Source organism: Hypanus sabinus, chromosome 10 (genome assembly GCF_030144855.1).
Source record: "Hypanus sabinus isolate sHypSab1 chromosome 10, sHypSab1.hap1, whole genome shotgun sequence".
In the NCBI taxonomy this organism is placed as follows: Eukaryota; Metazoa; Chordata; class Chondrichthyes; order Myliobatiformes; family Dasyatidae; genus Hypanus; species Hypanus sabinus.
The window spans coordinates 117,525,169-117,546,720 of NC_082715.1; the positions used below are offsets into that span (position 1 = coordinate 117,525,169).

The 21,552-nt window shown below is 40.3% G+C and overlaps 1 protein-coding gene across 3 annotated transcripts in view; it reads right to left on the reverse strand.

The window, feature by feature from the left end:
• LOC132401026 (EH domain-containing protein 3) overlaps nucleotides 1-21,552 on the reverse strand; it is an 82,288-nt gene that overhangs the window by 11,302 nt on the left and 49,434 nt on the right. For all 3 annotated transcript variants that reach the window (XM_059982762.1, XM_059982761.1, XM_059982760.1), the window contains one exon: nucleotides 13,230-13,642. In XM_059982762.1, coding sequence (XP_059838745.1) covers nucleotides 13,230-13,642 — 413 coding nt within the window. The remainder of the gene's footprint in view (nucleotides 1-13,229; nucleotides 13,643-21,552) is intronic.

The window sequence follows — 21,552 nt, forward strand, 5'->3', positions numbered from 1 at the left end:
TGGAAGGTGCTATATATAGTGGCAACTACAATGCAGCTGCTAAAGTACAAGACCACGGTGAAGCAGAAGAGTTCAACAGAGCAGAAGCAACACAACTGAAAAAAGTTAAAACACTTCAATATTCAAATGCAAACTTTCATTAAAGTAAATCACCAAGTAAATATGGTAAGTGTACCCCAATTCTACAAGAAAACTTTGTGCTATCTGGTTAGAACACAAATAAAGTGAATGCTTTCCTTTCCAGGACATCAGAGATATCCTCCTCCTTCAAAGAACAGTGTTTCCCTTCCGCCACCATTGATGCTGCTCTCCTCCATTTCCCAAACATCTGTGCTCACTTCTTCCTGTCGCTTTAACAGGGATAGAGTTCCTCATCCTCACCTACAACCCCAAGAGCCTCCATATCCAGTACATCGTTCTCAGCAACTACCTCCAGCTTCAACGGGATTCTACCACCAAACACACCTTTATTTCATACCCAACTCACTTTTTGCAGGGATTGTTTCTTCTGTGATTCCCCTGTCCATTTGTCCCTCCCCACTAGTCTCGCCCACCCCCTCTGCCTCCCCACCATATATCCCTACGAAGTAGGAGAAATGCTACACGTGCCCATTCACCACTTCCCTAACCTCCATTCAGGGTCCTCAGCAGTCCTTCCCGGTGAGGCACCACTGCACTTGTGAATCCGTTGGGATTGTCTATTGTATCTGCCTCCGCTACAGTGGTGAGACCAGACATAAATTGCTGGACCACTCTGTCAAGCACCTCAGCTCCACCAGCAAAACGTGAAATTTCCTGGAGGCCAACCATTTTAATTCCTAACCACATTCTGACATGTCAGTCCATGACCTCTTCTTCTGTCACATTAAGAACACTCTCAGGGTGGAAGAGCAATACCTCATATTCCAACTAGGTAGCCTCCAGCCTGATGGCATGAACATCAATTTCTCCTTTTAATATTTTTCTTCTCTGTTTCTTTTCCCCTCCTTCTTCCCTCTTTTCTATCCCCTACTCTAGCTTCTTTCCCTTGGCACCTCTCCTACATTTTCTCCCATGGTCTATCAAATTCCTTCTTCCTCATTCTTTTATCTTTCCCGCCCACCTGGCTTCACCTATCACCTTCTTACCTGGCCACCTTAATAATCTGGTGCCCTTTCTTTCCAGTCCTGATAAAGGGTCTTTTTCTGAACCATCAACTGTTCATTCATACCCATAGATGTTGCCTGACCTGCAAGTTTCTCCAGCATTTTGTGTGTTGCTCTGGATTTCCACCATCTGCAGTATCTTTTGTGCTTGTTATTCCATTTTGCATTAAAACAAGAAGGTCTATGTATGAATTTACAAGTGAACAATAACTTCTTTGAACATTGCCACAATGAATTGGTGGGGGAGAGATGAAAAGTACTGCAGCTTAATGACTTCACTAAAACAAAATATTCTTGGATTGCAGAGTGAAGAAAACTAGAATTAAAAATCAACCATTTCAAAAGCAGAACAGCTCAAACTGCAAGTTGCAAATTACTTTCCTTACTACAAATATGAATACAAATTCCAACTCTCTTTCGCTACAGAACATTTACACTGTTCCAGGAAATCAATATAAGCCCTAAAGGAAAATGCACCTGATGGGCCATTTATAATTGACTACATCCAAGGCTAAATAACACTAATTCAATTAGCAGGCCAGCTGCACTCATGCAAAGGCGTCCAAGAACAACAAGCTGAATACGACAAACAATTCAAAACAGATGCCTTTTTTTTGCAGACATGGAGATGTCATAACAAAAGCTATCAATAATATTTGTAAATCTTGCCTTTGGAGATCTGACATTTACACTTTTAAATGACTTTGTAAAGGAAATTAGCATTATGATTTCAATTTTCCATATCCAAAAGTCAACAATCAAAAGCTGAAAACATGGTTCATCTCTAGTTCCAATCAGATCTTTCTCAAGTGTACTGGTACTTAAACACTAAAAAGAACCATGTCCAAGGTATAAGGACAGATCAATTTAGCTGCAATACACACAAAATGCTGAAGCAAGACATCAAGTCAGGCAGCATCTATGGAAGGGAATAAATAGTCAAAGTATTATGCCAAGAACCTTCATCAGGACTGGAAAGGAAGAGGGCAGCAGCCAGAATAAGGTGGAGGTGGAAGAAGCGTATTAGCTGGCAGATGATATTTGAGACCAGGTGAAGGGGAAGGGGGAACATTTGAGAAGCTGGGTAGTGATAGGTAGAAGATGTAAAGGACTGAAGAAAAAGGAATCTAATAGGAAAGGACAGTGTACTATGTAAGAAAGGGAAGAAGAAGAAGACCTAGAAGAAGGTGGTGGGCAGGTGAGGAGAAGAAGGGGAAAGAAAATAACCAGAATGGACAATGGAAAAAGAGTGAAAGGTGGACGGGGGAGTGATTGCCTTAAGTTACAGAAATCAATGTCCATGCCATCAGGTTGAAGGTGGCCCATATGGAATATGAGGTGTTGCTGTTCAACCTGAGTTTGGCTTCACCTTAGCTCTGGGCATGGACAAAACATATTAGAATGGGAATAGAAAGTTGAATTGAAATGGCTCCCCCAATCGGTGTCAGGTCTCACCAATGTAAAAGAGGATGCACTGTTAGCACTAGATATAATAGATGCCCCCAACAGACTTGCAGGTGAAGTGTTGCCTCGACTGGAAGGACTGTTTGTCCCTGAATGGTGGTGAGGAAGGAAGTGCAAGGTCTTGTAGGGATAAGTGCCAGGAGGGATATCATTGGGAGAGACAAGTGGACGTGGGGCTCGCATTGAACACAATCACTTTGGAAAGTAGAGAAGGACAGGGAGGGAAAGATGTGGCTAGTGGTCTAAATCTATTGGAGATGGTGGAAATTATGGAAAATGTTGAGATGGTAATGGAGGCTTGTGGGGTGGTAGGCAAGGACAAGGGGAACCCTATTTATGTTAAGATGCTGGGAGAATGAGTGAGAGCAGATGTTCAGGAAATGGAGGAGATGTGGGTGAGGGCAGCATTAATAGTAGTGGAAGGAAACCCCATTCTTTGTGGGTAAAAAAGAGGACATCTTGGATGTTCTAGAATGGAAAATGTCATCTGAAGTACAGATGCAGCAGGGATGGAGGAATTGGGAAGGGAATAACATTTTTTTTGTACATATGACATGGTAGGAAAAAGTATAATCAAGATAACTGTCAGAGTCAGTAGGTTTGTAATAGATGTCAGTGGATAGTATGTTTCCAGAGATGGAGACAGAGAGATTGAGAATAGGGAGTGAAGCATCAAGAGATGGACCAAGCAAATTTCAGGGCAAGGTGGAAGTGGGAGGCAAAGTTGATGAAATTGACAAACACAGCATGGGTGCCGGAAGGAGCATCAATGCAGTCAAAATCAAATTTATGACCAGAGTACATACATGTCACCACATACAACCCTGAGAATCTCTTTCTGTGGGCATACTTAGCAAATCTATAGAACGGTAACTGTAAACTGTAAACAACAGGAACTGTAAACTGTCCATAGACTTCAAATGGAGATATAAATAGCAATAATTAACAAGCATGAAATAACAACATAACACTGAGTCCTTGAGTGAGTGTAGCATTCCCCTTTTGTTCAATAGCCTGATGGTTGAGGGGCAGTAACTGTTCTCGAACCTGATGGTGTGAATCCTGAGGCACCTGTACCTTCCACCTGATGGCAGCAGCAAGAAAAGAGATCTACTACCTGGGCGGTAGGATCTTGGATGATGGATGTTGCTTTTCTACAGCAATGTTTCATGTACGTGTGCTCAATGGTTTGGAGGATTTTACCCTGTACTGGGCCAAATCCACTACCTTTTGTAAGATTTTCCTCTTAAAGGCATTGGTGTTCCCATACCAGGCCATAATGCAGCCAGTCAGCACACTTTCCAGCACACATCTATAGAAGCTTGCCAAGGTTTTCAATGACGTGCCAAACGTCCGCAGACTCCTGACGAAGTAGAGGCACTATCATGTTTTCTCCACAACAATATTTTATATGATGGGTCCAGGACTCTGAGATAGTGTCACAGAGGAATTTAAAGTTACTGACCCTCTCCACCACTGATCCTCTGACGAGTACTGGCTCATGGACCTCTGATATCCTTCTCCTGAAGTCTACAATCGGTTCCTTTGTGTTACTGACATTGAATGAGAGGTTGTTATTATTCCACCACTCAACCAAGTTTTCAATCTCCCTGCTGCATGCTGATTCACCACCCCTTCATTGTGGTGACGAAAGAGTCAGAAAACATTACCAGTTTTGGCTTGGAACATGGGCTGTTCCACATAGCTGATGAAAAGGCATGCAAAGCTGGGGCCAATGCAAGGGCTGATGACTACACATTTGGTTTGGGAAAAGCCAAAAAAGAAATTGCTAAGTGTGAAAACTTGTTCTGCTAGGTGGGAAACTGAGAACTAATCAGAGGGCAACTGATTAGGTTTGTTGTTCTTCCTGATGGGGCATCATATATTCCTTCTTGCCAACAATGACAACTTTGTAGCCAATGAAAAAGAATGCAGTCCTATCATGGATAATATTAGCACACTAATGAAGAACTGATTGGAAAGTATCAAGTATAAATATATGGATCTCACAGAAGTCCTATGATGGATTATAAAATCAATTATTTTGAAGCTATCTTGTTGAACGTTCTGGGTCAGAAAGCATCTTGTTCAAAATTTGTCCATCGAGGCACTGGGGAGATATCCAAGCCCTCCATGTGGAACTGGACTAGACATTTAAAATGCAGTGTTATAATTTCACCAGAGGAAGCAGAAGCATTGAGGGTAATAGGGACAAACCAGGACATTTTAGACTGCTTAGCATTATATGAGATCTAGTAACATTACTGAAGATTCTTCAGGAAAGGAATTACTCACATCTGTAAAAGAATGAGCTTATTAGGAATAGTCAGCCTGGCTAAGGAGAGAGTGCATAAGAGGTTCACCAGGATATTGCTTGAATTAGAGAGTATTAGCTATAAGCAGTTGGAAAAACATGGGTTGCCTTCTCTGGGGTGATCTGATGAAAGTATGAGTAAATAATCTGAATCTTTTTGTTGGAATGGAAATGTCAAAAACCAGATGGCATACACTTAAGGGGAGGGGGTGTGGGAGATTTAAATGAGATTTTTTAAAAGAGATTTGCAAAGCAAGCTTAACAGAATGGTAGGTGTCTGGAATGCACCTCCAGAGGTGCGGAAAACAGATATGGCAGCGACATTTAAGAAGTCCTTACTGTAGGTAGGCACATGAACAGACAGAGAGGGATCTTGATCATGTGCAGACAAATGGGATTAGTTTAACTTGGCATCATTGTCAATAACAGACATTTTTCCATATTCTATTTGGTCCTTCAAGCCTGCTCTGCTACTGAATAAGATCATATCGATTGCATCTTGGACTCGGCTCCACTTTCCTGCCTGTTCCTTAACCTATGAATTGACCAAATCTCTTTTGGTTTTGAATCACATTTTTGCAGCTCTATGGGGTAGAGAATTGTAATGATTCATGAGAGTTACAAGATTAGAAAAAATCCTTCCTCATTTGACCTCAAAGAGGCAGTTGAGAATACTCACACTTAGTGGAATAAAAGTGCGTAACTCAGCACAAATAGAGTTTGAATGATAACTGCAGGATGAGGAGACAAGTACAAACGAGCAAAACAGCTTTAGAATCTAATGACAGGAAATGCATTTACACATAATGAATTGCACCAGGAAGAATCTACTGGAGAAAGCATTGAAAACAAAACACTAATAACTTCAACATAAAAACAATAGGTCATTCACCCTCGTATCTCCTCTGTCATTCAACACAACTATGGATGATCATCCATGATGAGAAAGTCCTCAAAGGGATCAGAGATGTAGAGGGTCAGCAACTTTAAATTCCTTGGAGTTATCATTTAATAAGACCCATCCTCGGTCCTGCACATAAGCACAATTACAAAGAACGCATGGCAGTGCCTCTACTTCCTTAGAAGTTTGCAAAGATTCGGCATGGCATCTGAAGCTTTGACAAGCTTCAATAGATGTGTGGTGGAGAATGTACTGATTGGTTGCATCATAGCATGGCATGAAAACACCAATAACCTTGAATGGAAAATCCTACAAAAAGTAGTGGATATAGCCCAGTCCATCACGGGTAAAGCCCTCACCACCACCATCTACATGGAGTGCTTTTGCAGGAAAATAGCGTCCATCATCAAGGACCCCACCACCCAGGCCATGTTCTCTTCTCACTGACCAATATTCTTGTAGGAATGTTTGCTAATGAAACTCAGGAGGATTTAAACTAACAGGATAAAAAGGAGTGAGAGGGGTGCAAAGGAGTTTTGCACTGCTCATCAGAAAGAACTTAAGGAGGATATCCTTGACAAATTGGCCAATGAGGTTAAATGGGTAGAATATACGAACAAGAGAGATGGCCACCTTGATGGGATAATAGTAAAGCCTCCCCAATATTCAGCAAGAACTTAAAGAACAGACATGTAAAACAGATCACAGAAGGGTATACGAGCAATTAAATTGTAACAATAGAGGACTTTAACTTTCCCAGTATTGACTGGGATTGCTTGAGTGTAAGAAGATTAGAAGAGGGTTGAACTCAAAAATGAATTTGAAAAGGCTTTTTGAAGCAGTATGCAGAGAGGGTCTGTACTTATCCTTATCTTTAGCAATGAAAATGTACAAGAGATATGATGATCAATTGAAAGAGTCTATAATTTGTGGGCTTCAGGCTAATCATGGAAATATTCAGCCTGAGTTACTGCCTTAAACTGGTGGAAGGCGATTTTGATAAGTACATAATAAGACCTCGGAAAGGTAGATCGGGATCAATTGCTGGGGGAGAAAGTAACAGCTGATAAGGGTGACTTATTTATAAAGTGAAAAAGTAAGGGATCAGAATCAGTACTTGTTAAGAGTGTTTATTAAAATAAAGGTACTGATGAGAGCAGGGCAGTGGATGCTTTCTATACACATCTCTGGAAGGCCAGACCACACGATACAGGGAGAACTAGCTACGTTAATACATAATTAGCTTGATGACAAGAAGCAGCTGGTGAGAATTAATGACAGTGCAAGAGATGGCATATTATGTTGTAATTGCATAAGATAGTAAGGGTTATTAGAGTATTGTGCATAAGTTTCGGTACAAAGATGTTATAGCAGTCAGGGCCTGAGATACAAAAATGTGATTAAGCAGGTTAGGACTTTATTCATTGGAACAGAGAGAGAGGGGTAACCTTATAGAAGCGTTTAAGTTCATAAGGGCATATGGTAGCATGGAGGCAGTCTTTCTCCACCAGGGGAAGAAAAATCAAAACTAGAGAAGTCATTGGTTTAAAGTGAGAGGAACACAGTTAATAAGGGACCACTTCTTCACACATGGGGTGTTGCATTTATAAAATGAGTTGCTAGAGGAAGTGACTGAGGAAGTACAATAACATTTAAGACAATTGGGTAGATACACAAGTAGGAAAGAGTTAGAGGAATATGGATCAAATGTAAGCAGATGGGATTGCTAGATGCATCTCAGTCAGCACAGACAAATTCAATTGACCAATCCTGTTTATATGAGTTTATGAAGAATTGCTGCAAGGGTCAGAAGTAAAAATAGCAAGTTTAGGAAACCTTGCTTAATGACAGATACTGTAGTCTTAATTAGCGAAAAAGAAGTACATACCAGGTAAAGGAAATTGACATTGAATGATGCACTTGGTTCATAGGGGATATAGGAGAAATCACAAGTTAGGAGGCATAGAGCACCACCAAAGCCACGTTCTCTTCTTCCTGCTGTCATCAGGAAGGAGATACAGATGCCTCAAGTCCCACTCCACCAGGTTCAGGACCAGTTCTTATCCCTCATTTATCATGTTTCTGAACGAAAGTGGATAATTTCACTTATCCCAACCTTTGGATTCACTTTCAAGGACTCCACATCTCATGTTATCCATATTATTTATTACTTTATTATTATCTTGTTTTCCTTTTGTATTTTCACAATGTTGTCTTTTGCATGTTGATTGTCTGTCTTTGTATGTAGTTTTTCACTGATTCTATTGTGTTTCTTTGCATTTATTGTGAATGCCCATAAGAAAATTAATCTCAGGGTAGTATATGGTGACCCCGCTTTCCAAATAGGCTGGTAGGGATAATTCTGGGAATTTTAGATCAGTGAGCCTTACATCAATAATAGAAAGTTGTTAGAGAAGATTCTTGGGATAGGATTTACGTTCACTCGAAAATGACTAATTCGGAGAAGTTAGCATGACTTTGTGTATGGAAGATTATAGCTCAAAAATCTGATTGTTTTTAGAAGAGGTGACTGTTGTTTGTAATATATTGGTTGAGACTGGAGTGGGTCAGAAAAGTTTGCAGATAACAGTAAAATTATTGGCATCACAGACAGAAAAGGCTGTTATGAAGAGTATAACATTAGATAGAATGAAAAGTTGGGGATAGCAGTGGCAGATGGAATATAATCCAGACAAGGCAAGGACCTCAGAGAGACCTTTGGGGTGCAAGTCTGTAGCTCCTGCAAGTGGAAACATTGTTGGATAGAGTTTGAGAAAGGCATTTAGTATACCTGCCTTCATAGATCTAGGCATTTAGTAGGTCAGATATGCTGCAGTTGTGCAAAACATGTGACACCATACTTCAGGCAAACGTTACAGGAGCATCAAAACAAAAACCACAAGGTTACTAAACAGCTTCCTCCCACAGGCAGTCAGACTGCTAAATAGCTGCTCTACCTGACTCTGCTTTGGACACTTTTAACTTGCACTAGACACTTATTAACTTGATTTTAACCAACATGTTGCTGTTGTGTTTTACTATTTATTGTTGCGTTTGTTATGTTATGGTTGCACTTGCCCCTGGGAAACGCTGTCTCATTCTGCCCTGCAGAGCTGATGTATGGTTGGAATGACAATAAAGTTTTTGAATCTTGAATCATTGAGCTTCAGCTAATGAAACCCAACATCCTGTATGTCTTCCTCATTACCTTATCTATCTTTGTGCTATTGTTAGTGATCTTTAGATTTGTTTATATCCTTCAATAATCACTCATGGTTTATGTCTTATCCTTATCAAGACTTCTGAACTGATTGCTTAGAACTTATTTGGATCCAATTCCATCTGAATTAGTTCCACCTAACTTAACTAGCCAATCGATATTATTCTTCAACCCAAAATTTACAACCTGATACCTTTCAGTATCACAAGAGTAGGTAGACTGAGGAATGCTTCTGAATCTACAGAAAGACCATCAACCCTACACTTACAAGCTAACTTTTGACCTGTGATCCAAACTTTGTATCTGTAACAAGACAATATACCTCCCGAATCCTAACAACCGCACTCCTACACAAGGAGAAACTGAGGAGATACAAGTTGGTAGTTCTTTAGGTGCGTTGACACCGTGATACAGAATATAGAAGGCAGCATTTGTCATGCTTTCTTCATAAGTCAGAGCATTGAGTACAGGAATTGAGGCGTCATGTTACAGAAGACGTTGGCAAAACTACACTTGTGGTGTATGAAGTTCTGTTCATTTAGCTATTGGAAGTATGCCATTAATCTGGAAAGACTGCAGAAAAGAATCATAATAATATTACTGGGACTGAAGGAATTTAGCTATAAGTAGAATCTGCTTTTTTAATCCCCTTGCAATGTGAGAAGTCGGGGGGGGGGGTGTACATTATAGACATACAAAATTACGAACAGGACAAGATTGGTGGTCTCAATCTTTTTCACATGGTAGGGAAGTCTATGTAGTTTTCACATGGAAGGGTATAAATTCAAAATGAGAGTGCAAGATTTAAAGGGGATCAGAGAGAAATTTCTTCTCCACACAGAGTGTGGTGGATATATGAAATGATTTCTCAGTAGAAGAGTTAGACGCAGGTACAAATTACAATGTTTAAGAGACAATTTGGACAGGGTTGTAAATGGGAAAAGTTTAAAGATTTATGGGATAAACACAGAGAAATGGAAATGCCTTAGATAGGGATGGATTTTGGGCTAGAAGACCTGTTTGTGCTGTATAGCTATGACAAGTAACAATCCCCTTACCACCTGATAACATCTCTAAAAAAATATTTATTTTACTTCAAAATATCTCTTTCATCCACTGTAAGCATAAAGGTCAATACATTTGGGGGTTATCGGATAATCCTATGTAAAAGGCTCATCATTTTGGATTCAAAAGGTCAGGTTGTTCTTCCAAACTTGCAAATGCAACTTAAAAATTGTCAGCCAGCAGCTTACTCATTGTAGAAATGAAATTTTAAAAATAGTTCTAATGACGTTAGTAAAATGCCTTTTGTGCACATTCACTGAATAAATAGCCTGAGTTCTGAGAAGGTGCACATAAAACCGCATTAGGTGGGACAGAAATTCTTTGAATATCAACAGGCTGGGATTTCAAAAACAACAAAAATTTGTTTCTCCTTTGCAATTATATTTTAACAATGAGGTATACCATTTCCATGCTCCACAAACAATGGTGCAATTGGAAACTAGAAGTAATAGTCACTTGGTGCCCTTGCGACAGTTTCTTGTTGTCAGGAAATCTGGACTTGTATAATTCCATTCCAACTTCTTCAGCTTATAAGAAACACTTTCAGATACATTTCCCACATCAAAAAAAGTACAGCACAGAAACAGGACCTTCAGCCCACAACATCTGTGCTGAAGATGACATAATATTAAATGAAATCCATCAAGCTTGGGGCTATATCTCTCCATTCCCCGCATGTTCATGTACCTATCTAAATACCTCAAATACTATAATTCTGTCAGCTTTCACCATCACCCCTGGAAGCATGTCCAGGGATCTGTCACTATAAAAAAAACTTCCCTCTTTCTCCTTAATACTCTTCCCTCTGATATGACATTTTAACAGGAAAAAGACAGTCTAGCAAAACTATTCATGCAATTTTATAAATTTCTACCAGTGCAAAACTTGTCATAATGCAAAATGTGTCTTTAATGTATATTTACTTGTCTTTAATGTTAAATTTCCACTCAAGTTAAATTATCTATTTAAGCCTTTAAGATACTTTAATTATTAATACTTGATAAGCTTCTTTCATGCTAGCAACCTGAAGTAGCATTGTTAAGAATTGTAGCTATTAATTAAATGAAACACAAGACAGAAGATATTCTAAATAAACAATGTTTAAATTATGATTTATGATAACATTTGGTTTGTAGAAGAACTATTTCTATATTCTGCCAATAATGTTCTACAAATTGTACTGGAGGAACATCCTTTTCCTAAACCGTCTCCTGTTGCAGAAAATAAAGAATACACATGATATTAGTTGTGGAAAGGAGAATTATTTGGAGATTTCCTGATGCGAGTGGGTGGAAAAGAAAGGGAGGAACATGACACAGTGAAAAAAAGTGAGGAACAAGAAACTACAGATGCTGGAATCTGGAGCAACAAACAATCTGCTGAAGGAAGTCAGTGGTTCAAGTAGCATACATGAAAGGAAAGTAATTGGCAATGTTTGGGGTCAGGACAGAGTGGAGAGACCAAGATAGCTAGCACATAGAGAAGGGTATGACAAGAGAGGATTCCAAGATGCTTGATGAACAGAGGAAATGGTGCTAGATGACAGGCAGGTCGTGCCAGATAGGGGAGGTGAATAAGAGTGGAGTTGGAAGGAAGTCACAAGTGAATGGTAGATGCAGGCAGAGAGAAAAAACAACTAATGGAGTGAGACGAGTGAAAAGTTGGGAGACAGTTGCTGGAGGGAAACAAGCAGGAACATAAAGCACTACCTGAGCTGCATTCAGATATGTAAAGGAGAATGGGAACCTTTAGAGGAGAGAGATGAATGACACTGAAACCAGATTGTGGGTGTGAGATGGAAAGGAGAAACTTGCAGATGAAATAGGGAGATGGAGCTAGGAAGGAGAAAGGGAACAAAAATAGGAGGTTGGAGGGTCAGGAGTTTGGGGGGTGGGGAGGAGATTGTGGTTTACCTAAAGCTGAAAAATTCAATATTCATGCCACAGGGTTATAGACTACTCAAGTGGAATGCAAGGTACTGATATTCCTGCATGGGGCTTCATCCTCACTAGAGAGAAGGCCGAGTATGAACAGTGTGGGAATAGGAAGGGAATGAAATGGCTTGCAAAAGGGAGCCCAGAAGCTCATTGCAAAATGAGCATGGGTATATTGCCAAATAATTGCTAAGCAAATTGTCAGATTTCAGATTGATTTATTTCTCAAATGTGTCATTTGTGTTAACAATAAATGTGATGCAAGGATGTGCAAGTGTCATCACACATTCTGGCACTAACATAGCATGCCCACAATGCTCGGCAGAATCAAAGATAACACAATATGCAATAAAACAGCACCACTAAAGCAAGCCCTGTTTCTCCTTCCTACCTGTCCACCATGCATACACACAGGCCTCCAGTTCCAAGACTGGATTCACAGAGACTGGGCCTTCAACTTCCCCAGTGGACTTTCAACTTTCAGACACAGGGTTCTAGCCAACGGGCCTCAACTTCTGTTTGACCTTTGGGTTTTGACCTTTCGTATCAACCCCAGGATGATGACCCTGGATGAGGACATCCAATTCTGCTCTTGCTGATTAGTGGGGATCAGGGCAGGTTCTACTATTGGCAGTGAAAGAAGGCCATTGGTAATATTGCAAAGTTAAAAAAAGACGGCTGAAGATAAGGATAGTATAATACACTCCCTGGCAGAAGTATAGGAAGGTCAAAGCTCTTACAATCTAGAAAAAAGGGCAATTAAGTAGGGGACAATGAGGATAAACTCTGGAGAAAGCAAAGAGTAAAATATCTGAATCATCTCCCACACAGAGCAAGAGCTTAAGCAACACCAGTGTATGACAAGAGCACCGATGACAACCTATGATGCGCCTAATACTCAAATTTTAAGAAATCCTGAATATTGCATTATAAGCATAGAGGAAAATATTTAAGCAACACACACAAAATACTGGAGGAACTTAGTAAGCCAGACAACGTCAATGGCAAAGTGTATAGTCGATGTTTTGGGCAGAGACCCTTCATCAGGACTTTTGTGTGTGTTTCCAGTATTTTGTGTGGTACTTGGATTTCCAACATCTGCAGATTTTCTCTTATTTGTGATAGGAAAATAAATGCTTTGGATTATTTGCAGAATTACTTTGTGATTCTACATATATCCACAAACCTTTGCAAGTCGTGCCCTCTTGATTAGGTCGTTGAGTTTTCGCAAAGCAGCATTTCGAGGAAGACTCTGGATATCTTTAAACAAATCTTGTTCTTCTGCCTCAAAAAGTTTGCGATTGTCTGGAATCAGCAGAGGATGAGACCAGAATGAGCCAATGTACACCCGAATCACTTCGGGAGTGTTGATAATTTTGCCCAGAGACCACATGAGAGCACCATAGACACGCATTAGTTGCTGTGTTTCAATCTGATCTGCCTTGTTCAACACCACACGGATCTTGTCCTCATGATTCTTCAGTGCTTTTATAACTTCAGAAAATTCATCAGAAATGTCCAGCTTATGAGCATCAAACAGCAGGATGATACGGTCAACGCGTTCTGCAAACCATTCCAATACAGCAGCAAAGTCATAACCTGGAAGAGACATTCAGAATTAGAATCAGGTTTAATATCGCTGGCATAGGTCATGAAATTTGTTGTTTTATGGCAGCAATGTGTAATAATACAATAAATTACAATATATATATAAAAATAAATTAAATAGTGGAAAAAGAAAGCAAAAAAGAAACAAAGTGAGGTACTGCATACGAATTAATCTTCTATTGAGAAAAAGCTGTTCCTAAAACGTTCAATGTGTGTTTTCAGGCTTCTGTACCTCCTCCTTAATGGTAGCAATGAGAAGAGGGCATGCCCTGGGTGATGGGGGACATTGTCTTTTTGAGGAATCACCTTCTGAAGACATTTTCAATGATGGAGAGGCCTGTGCCAATGATGGAGCTTGCTGAGTATGCAACTTTCTTCAGCTTTTGCTGATCCTGTGCAGTGGCTCCTTCATACCAGATGTTGATGCAACCGTTAGAATGTTCACCACAATACATCTGTAGAAATTTGCGGAAGTCTTTGCCGGCATACTAAGTCTCCTCAAACCCCTAATCAAATATAGCCGCCGTTGTGCCTTCTTTGCAATTTCATCAATATGTTGGGCCAGGACAAATTTTCAAAGATGTTGACACCCAAGAACTTGAAACTGCTCATCCTTTCCACTGTTGATCCTTTAAAGAGGACTGGTGTATGTTCCTGACTTTCCCTTCCTGAAATCCACAATCACTTCATTGGCCTTACTGATGTCGAGTGCAAAGTTGTTGTTGCAACATAATTCAACCACCTACTATCTCATTCCTGTACGTGCTCTCATCACCATCTGAAATTCTGCCAACTATATTGTGTTGTCAGCAAATTATAGATGCTGTTTGAGCTGTGCCTAGCCACACAGTTGTGGGTGTAGAAATAAATTAATTGCAGTTCTAAATTTCAAGCAGTTTAGAACTATATTAGTGTTGTGCACAGATGGAAGACAACACTTGGTTTATTCAAATGCATGGCCCAATGAATCAATCCTAGTTTAGAATACAGAAACTTTACCAGTTCCATTACTCCACAGTCCTGAAAATTATTCCCTCAGTGCCTCGCCAATTCCCTTTGGATGGTATGAATGAATTCAGTTGCCATTATACTTGCAGACAGTAGTCAGAACTTGGAACTTTTTGCCCCACAAAAGTGTACCATACCTCCATCATCATCCCCCCCCCCAACTATAAAAATTCCCAGAACATTTGTTCAAAATTCTAAGATCTCTGCTTCCTATCCACGAACTACTAATGGGTGAAGCCATTCTTTCTCTAATCATCCATAATTCACCTGTGGATAGAGACTTGGGTGGCAGGGTTGCTGGTAGGGAAAGAAAGAGAAGGGGTGATGCAGGGGGTTGCAGAGTACAGAAAATTGTAAAAAGCATGAATGTGATGTGAATTGATGAGAGCAAATAAAATTATTCACATTGTTTGGAATTAACCTGCATTGCAATCTAAATTAGCCGATTTTAATCTCTGAAATTACTAAAATAGTTAAAATAAAATACTTGCTAATATATAGCCACATGAAACAATCAAAAAAATTGAACTTGCATCTTTAATTTGTAAATCCATTTATTAACAAGGTCACATTAAATGAAAGCATCATGTAAAGAAATTTGAATTTTTATTATTGTTTTATCTTGGCTTTAATAAAAGGATGAAAAACAGGAAAATATCACGCATGTAAATAAAAAAGTGACACTACCACGTATTAAATATATAAACAGTTGTGGGGCTACAAATCTACTTGTAGTAAGCAGGCCTGTTGCATTAGATAACACTAAACGATTGAGTTTTCTTAATAAACACAAATTAAAGTAAGCTTTTAATTTTAAACTAGATTAGAAAAAGAGATGCCTCTTATAAATTTATTGTAAGAGTCCACAAGATTTGAAGTTAAACTGTCATGCAGATATGCAGGATTGGACAAGTTGCATTCATTCTCTTGGCTGGCTTTGGATGTCAGAGTTCACCCATTCCTTCAGCTAATTTTGACATATATGGAACTATGAAAGTTACAAGTAATTCTGTTTTTACTGGTTTGTTTGGGTAAATAAGATAATAATTCGCAATCACTCTGCCACTTTCACTAACCTTTCATTGTTCAATGTCAGTTGCCAACTAGGTTAATAGAATGGTACTCAACAAGCTCTACACATGTACATATATTCACAACAGAACATTCCCCATAACGCTAGAATGCAGGAACACAATAATGACCTCATGAAAAAAGTTACATATCAATCCATAAAGTTAAAATAACATATACATTCCAGTCTATCATGGGTGAAGCCCTTCCCATCATTGAACAGATCTACATGAAGTATTGTCTCTGGAAAACAGCATCCATTATCAGGGTTCTCGCAGCCAGGTCATGCTCTCTTCTTGCTGTATCAGGAAAGTGGTACAGAAGTCTCAAGACTCACACCACCAGATTCAGGGACCCTTATTATTCTTCAACCATCAGGCTCTTGAACCAAAGGGGCAACTTCACTCACCCCATCATTGAAATGTTCCATCAACCTATGGACTCCCTTTCCAGGACCCTTCATCTCATTCTCGATATTTATTACTTACTTATTTTTGTTATTTCCTCCTTTTTGTATTTGCACAGTTTATTGTCTTCTGCACTCTGGTTGAACAATCAAGATGGGCAGTCTTTCTTTGATACTGGTTATTATTCCATGGATTTATTGAAATGCCCGCAAAAAATGAATCTCAGGGTTGTATATGGTGACATACGTACTTTGATAAAAAATTTACTTTGAACATTTTTTTAATGCTTGTAACTCATACAAAAAATAGTAAAAGTATACAAGTTCTTATTGGCACTTCTGAATTAATGAATTGCCAAATCCAAACCATGTTAGGAAGATGAAAGGTAGGCTTGAATTGATAGCTGATATTGCCTTTACAGAGCCTAAACAATGGCAAAAGTCTGAACCAAGTTAAATAATAGATATTTCTCTCCCTAGATAGTGCTGGTTGGGTGGAGGGGATTGGGGTAAAGAGGAGAAATTACCTCTGTGGCCAGTTCTGAGACACAGGGAAGAGTAAAGTCAGGTAGTCATGATAGAAGATTCATTAGTTAGTGGTACAGACAAGAAGATTCTCTGGCCGTGAAAGAGATGCAAGGCTGTTCTGTCACCTCCCGACTGCTAGGGTTAAGGATATCTCAAAATGGCTGGAGAATATTCAGTGGAGGGCATGCAGCCAGAAGCCATGGTGCACATTGGCACAATGGCATAGGTAGAAAGGGGGAAAGAGTTCCTGCAAGACAAGTATAAATAGTTAGGAAAGAGACTGAAAAGCAGGATTTTGTATGTAGTAATATTTGGATTACTTCATGTCACATGCTAATAAAGGTAGGAATAGAAAGACAAAACAGATGAATGTATGGCTGAGGAATTTGCACAGGGATACCTGTACAAAAAGGGATGGGTCGCTCATTAACCAACGGGGAGTCTGTCCAGAGTTGTGATGTTTTAGAAGAAAAAGAGAAATGAGTATAAGGGTAGGGAAATTGTGCTATTAGTCACAGACAACATCCTAGCTGCACTCTGTGAGGTCATAATGGAGGGCTCATCCATTGATCCTATGGGAAGAATTCAAAAATAAGTTGGGTGCAATCTCTCTGAAATGATTATGCTACAGACACCCCCCATCCCCGCCAATAGCCACTAGGACATTGAGGAACAGACATGCAAGCAGATGAAGAAAAAGGTATAAAAACAATAGGGTCATCGTAATGTGCAACTTCGACTTCCCTAACATAGACGAGATGCTGACCAGGTGGTTGTGGTGTCAGGAATAAGAATCATCTGGCACCTGTAGCCACTGCCCATATACCAACTCAGCTGCAGAGGATTACAGGTCCTCTTTTGGAGCCATTCTGAGCCCCAGAGGGACTCATGGGAGATGGTTATGCTAACACGTCCATCAGGGAGGCCTTCAAAGACTCTAAGGAGCGGTGAAACCACTTACACAGGCTACTGGACCATGGGTGATGCGCCATAGTGTGAGGCAATATAACACCTATGTTAGAGAGGTCTGACTTGAATTGGGGACTGCAATCAGAAAAAAATAACAGATGATGTGCCAAACCAAGCAATCAAAGTTGTCAACCTGTGGCCACCTTGTGGTGCGCCCACCATGCACCAAATCCACACTGACGTGGTAAAACTATCGCTCAGAGACATTGAAAGGTGCTGACAGTGCCTGAATGTGATGGTTAATTTTTGCCCACTGACACACAATACAGGCTGTACTCCAGTCTTGCACATTCTAAGGCTGTGCCACACAAACTTTAAAGCAACCAGTTTCTGTGAAGCCATCCCACCTGGATGCGCAGGCTGTGAATTGTGTCAAAAACAGTATGCCTCCACTTTGCAAGCACTATGCAGTGAGGCTGAGACATCACACAAGACAGAAAGTCCTCAGTCCCTTAACATCAAAAAACTGTAGGCTCATGACTTCTGTCTTGTAAGCCTGGGTCTCTGGGTCAGTAGCATGGTCAGCTGCAATTCCAGCATTGTCAACCCAATGTACATGGCATTGAAGGCGGGCCACGAGAGGCAATGAGCCACAGCATTACTGTTCCCTTTGATGAGTTCTATGTCAATCATGAATTCCAAAATGAAGACTAAGTAGCATTGCTGCCAAGCAGAGGGTCTTGCGCTTTGGCCATCACGAGGAGTTTATGGTCAACAGATGCAGTGAAATGCTGACCCTCCAGTAGATGGACAATCAGATAGAGACTGAGAAGCTCGTGGTCCAATATGCTGGGGGAGCCGGAGGGGTGGGTGGGGTCAGAGCTGCAGGTTGAAGGCGGCGAGCAGCTGCCACATTTCTCCAACCAATTGTTCATGCACAATATCCACAGCATAGCCTGAGGTGTCAGTAATAATGGTTATAGATTCGTTGGGTGAGTGTTCGCCAGCGTTGTCAAATGCTCTGGTCACATCTGCTGACCACTCAAATATGCGATTAGGGGCACTGCTTTTAAGGACACTATACAAAAAGAGCACAGGTTCTGCACCTTACAGAGTGAAACTGTGATAGAAATCCATCTAAGAACTCTTGCAGTGCTTTGGTAATGCGGAGCTGTGGAAAGTCCATAATAGTGGCGACTTTTGATGGCAGAGTTGTTGCACCTTCTGTGGCAATTCAGTGGCCATGAGCATCAATAGTAGACAACCCAAATTGGCATTTAATGGTATTAATAATCAGCCCATGTTGGCTTAAGCACTTGAAGCGAGCAGAGATGGGGCAAGTGTTTGGTTTTTGATGTGTTGGCGACCAGTATGTTGTCCGGGTAAACAAAAAGAAAATCAAAGTCTTTTAAATCTAAGTGCTTGTGCATGAATCACAAAAAGTTAGCTTGCAGGTACAACAGGTTATTAAGAAAGCAAATGGAATGTTGGCCTTCATTGCTAGAGGGATTGAATTCAAGAGCAGGGAGGTCATGCTGCAACTATACAGGGTACTGGTGAGGCCGCACTTGGAGTACTGTGTGCAGTTCTAGTCTCCAGACTTGAGGAAGGATATACTGGCTTTGGAGGCAGTGCAGAGGAGGTTCACCAGGTTGATTCCAGAGATGAAGGGGTTAACCTATAAGGAGAGATTGAGTTGCCTGGGACTATACTCTCTGGAATTCAGAAGAATGAGAGGGGATCTTACAGAAACATACTAAATTTTGAAAGGGATAGATAGGTTAGAAGGAGGAAAGTTGTTCCCATTGGTAGGTGAGACTAGAACTAGGAGGCTGCCTCAAGATTCAGGGGAGAAGATTTAGGTTGGAGATGAGGAGAAACTGTTTTTCCCCAGAGAGTGGTGAATCTGTGGAATTCTCTGCCCAGGGAAGCAGCTGAGGCTTCTTCACTAAATATCTTTAGATACAGTTAGATTTTTACATAGTAGGGGAATTAAGGGTTATGGGGAAAAGGCAGATAGATGGAGCCGAGTTTACGGACAGATCAGCCATGATTTTATTGAATGGTGGGCAGGCTCGTTGGGCTGGATGGCCAATTACTTATTTTATTATGTTTAACACAGAGTCTATTCGTCGCTGGAAAATCTGCTGCATTTTTCAGGCCAAACAGCATGTGCAGAAACTCAAATAGGGTCATAACAGCAGTTTTGGGTACATCCTCAGCGTGCACAGGTGCCTGATGGTAGCCCCCGACTAAATCCACATTAGAAAAATTATTTTTCTGGCTAAACCTGCTGGAAAGTTTTGACTATATGAGACCAGCTAACAACCAAGGGTGCTGACCTCATTAACACAGTAGTTAACACGGTAATCAACATTGGACCACATGAAGGGAGGAAACCCAAGGACAATTTTATCTGCGTACAATGCCAAGTATTTCCACATCAGCAAACTCAGTCTTCGTGCTAGCCAGCTTTTGAGTCTAGCCTATGTGAACGAGTGTGGACTGACAAGCCAGCTGTGGAAATATGGTGCTTGAGCTCATGCTTTGTAACTAGTGGAAAGTGAGGGTTTGCTGACATTTCAGAATTCACCCAGCAGGTGAGAGAATTCACATGCTGGTGCATACACTAGACAGTTATTGTGGGGAATTTACTGGTGGTTCAGGGTAATAACCCAAAGTCCTTTGCGTCCACAAGCCAGCAGTTCCCAAGATCCACCAACAATCCTTTGCTGTACAGAAATTCTGCACCAAACAGAGGTCTAGCAACTTTAGCTAAGAGAAAGTCCCATGTGTAGTGTTATCCACTGAAGCAAAACATTGCACTTTGTATCCCACAAATCAGAACCCTGCTGGCATTGGCAGCCTCTAAGAGGAACAATGCACCTCTGCATGGCACAGTACAGACTATCAGCCATTTTAACAAGCTCCCTATAGTCATTCACAGATGTATTCGTGAGGGCTATGCAAACTTGTTCAGGCATTTGCTGTATAAAAAGAGTTCTTTAAAAAAAATATATAAAAAGATGGTGATTGTCCAGGAGAGCTAGCATGTGGTCCATTAGTTCTGAAGGCTTAGTGTCGTGCAGGCCGAGCTAGGAGAGCTATGCTATCATGCCACCTATAGAAGACAGGGAAGCAGCTGATGGGACTTATTCTGGCTGGAAGAAGAGACAAGCTTTCTTAGAGCAGTGGGTGCCTGGAATAATGGTGGTGGTGAATTGGGGGGGGGCAGGGTGGGATTCTAGACTCTTAGATACTTGGCTGTGTAGGAAATGGAAGCACATGGACACTATGTAAGCAGAAGGGATTAGTTGCAGGTATTTGATTACTAATTTATTTAATTCAGCAGAACACTGTACACCGAAGGGCCTATACTTGTGTGGCTCTATGTTTAATTTAATCAAACCATCAGTAACTTAAACTGCTTAAATTACAGTGCACACAGGAAAGCAATGTACAATTACAATTTCTGAGAAAGGACAGGTGATGAAAAATTTAATTTTTTACTGAATTAAAAAATAGTTACATTGCTTAAGTAAAACTTTTGAAATCACAACATCATTATCGTCAATTGTGAGTGTTGCAATAATTCCGTTCAACATCAATAATGCATTTTACACTGGCCTAAATAGTCAGCCTTAAGCAAAGACAATAAAACCCAACAAAACAGATTAGAAACAGTTGTTTATCACCAGAGTCAAAAATCACTAATGGAAAAAAGATTCCTTCTTTAGAATTCCTTTGTACTCTTCAAGCATTTTATACAAAAACGTAATAAAATTAAAAACAAATATATTAGTAGCATGGAGATCAAGCAAATCAAATCGCTTCATGAATGTGTAAGCATCAGGTTTCAAACTGTGAAAAAGGTTAATGCAAAATATTATAGCAACAAAACTATAAATTAGACAAAACTATTTCTATGTTTGTTTAGGATGTGGTAGAAGTAGCAAGGCAGAGTTGTATTATCCATTTC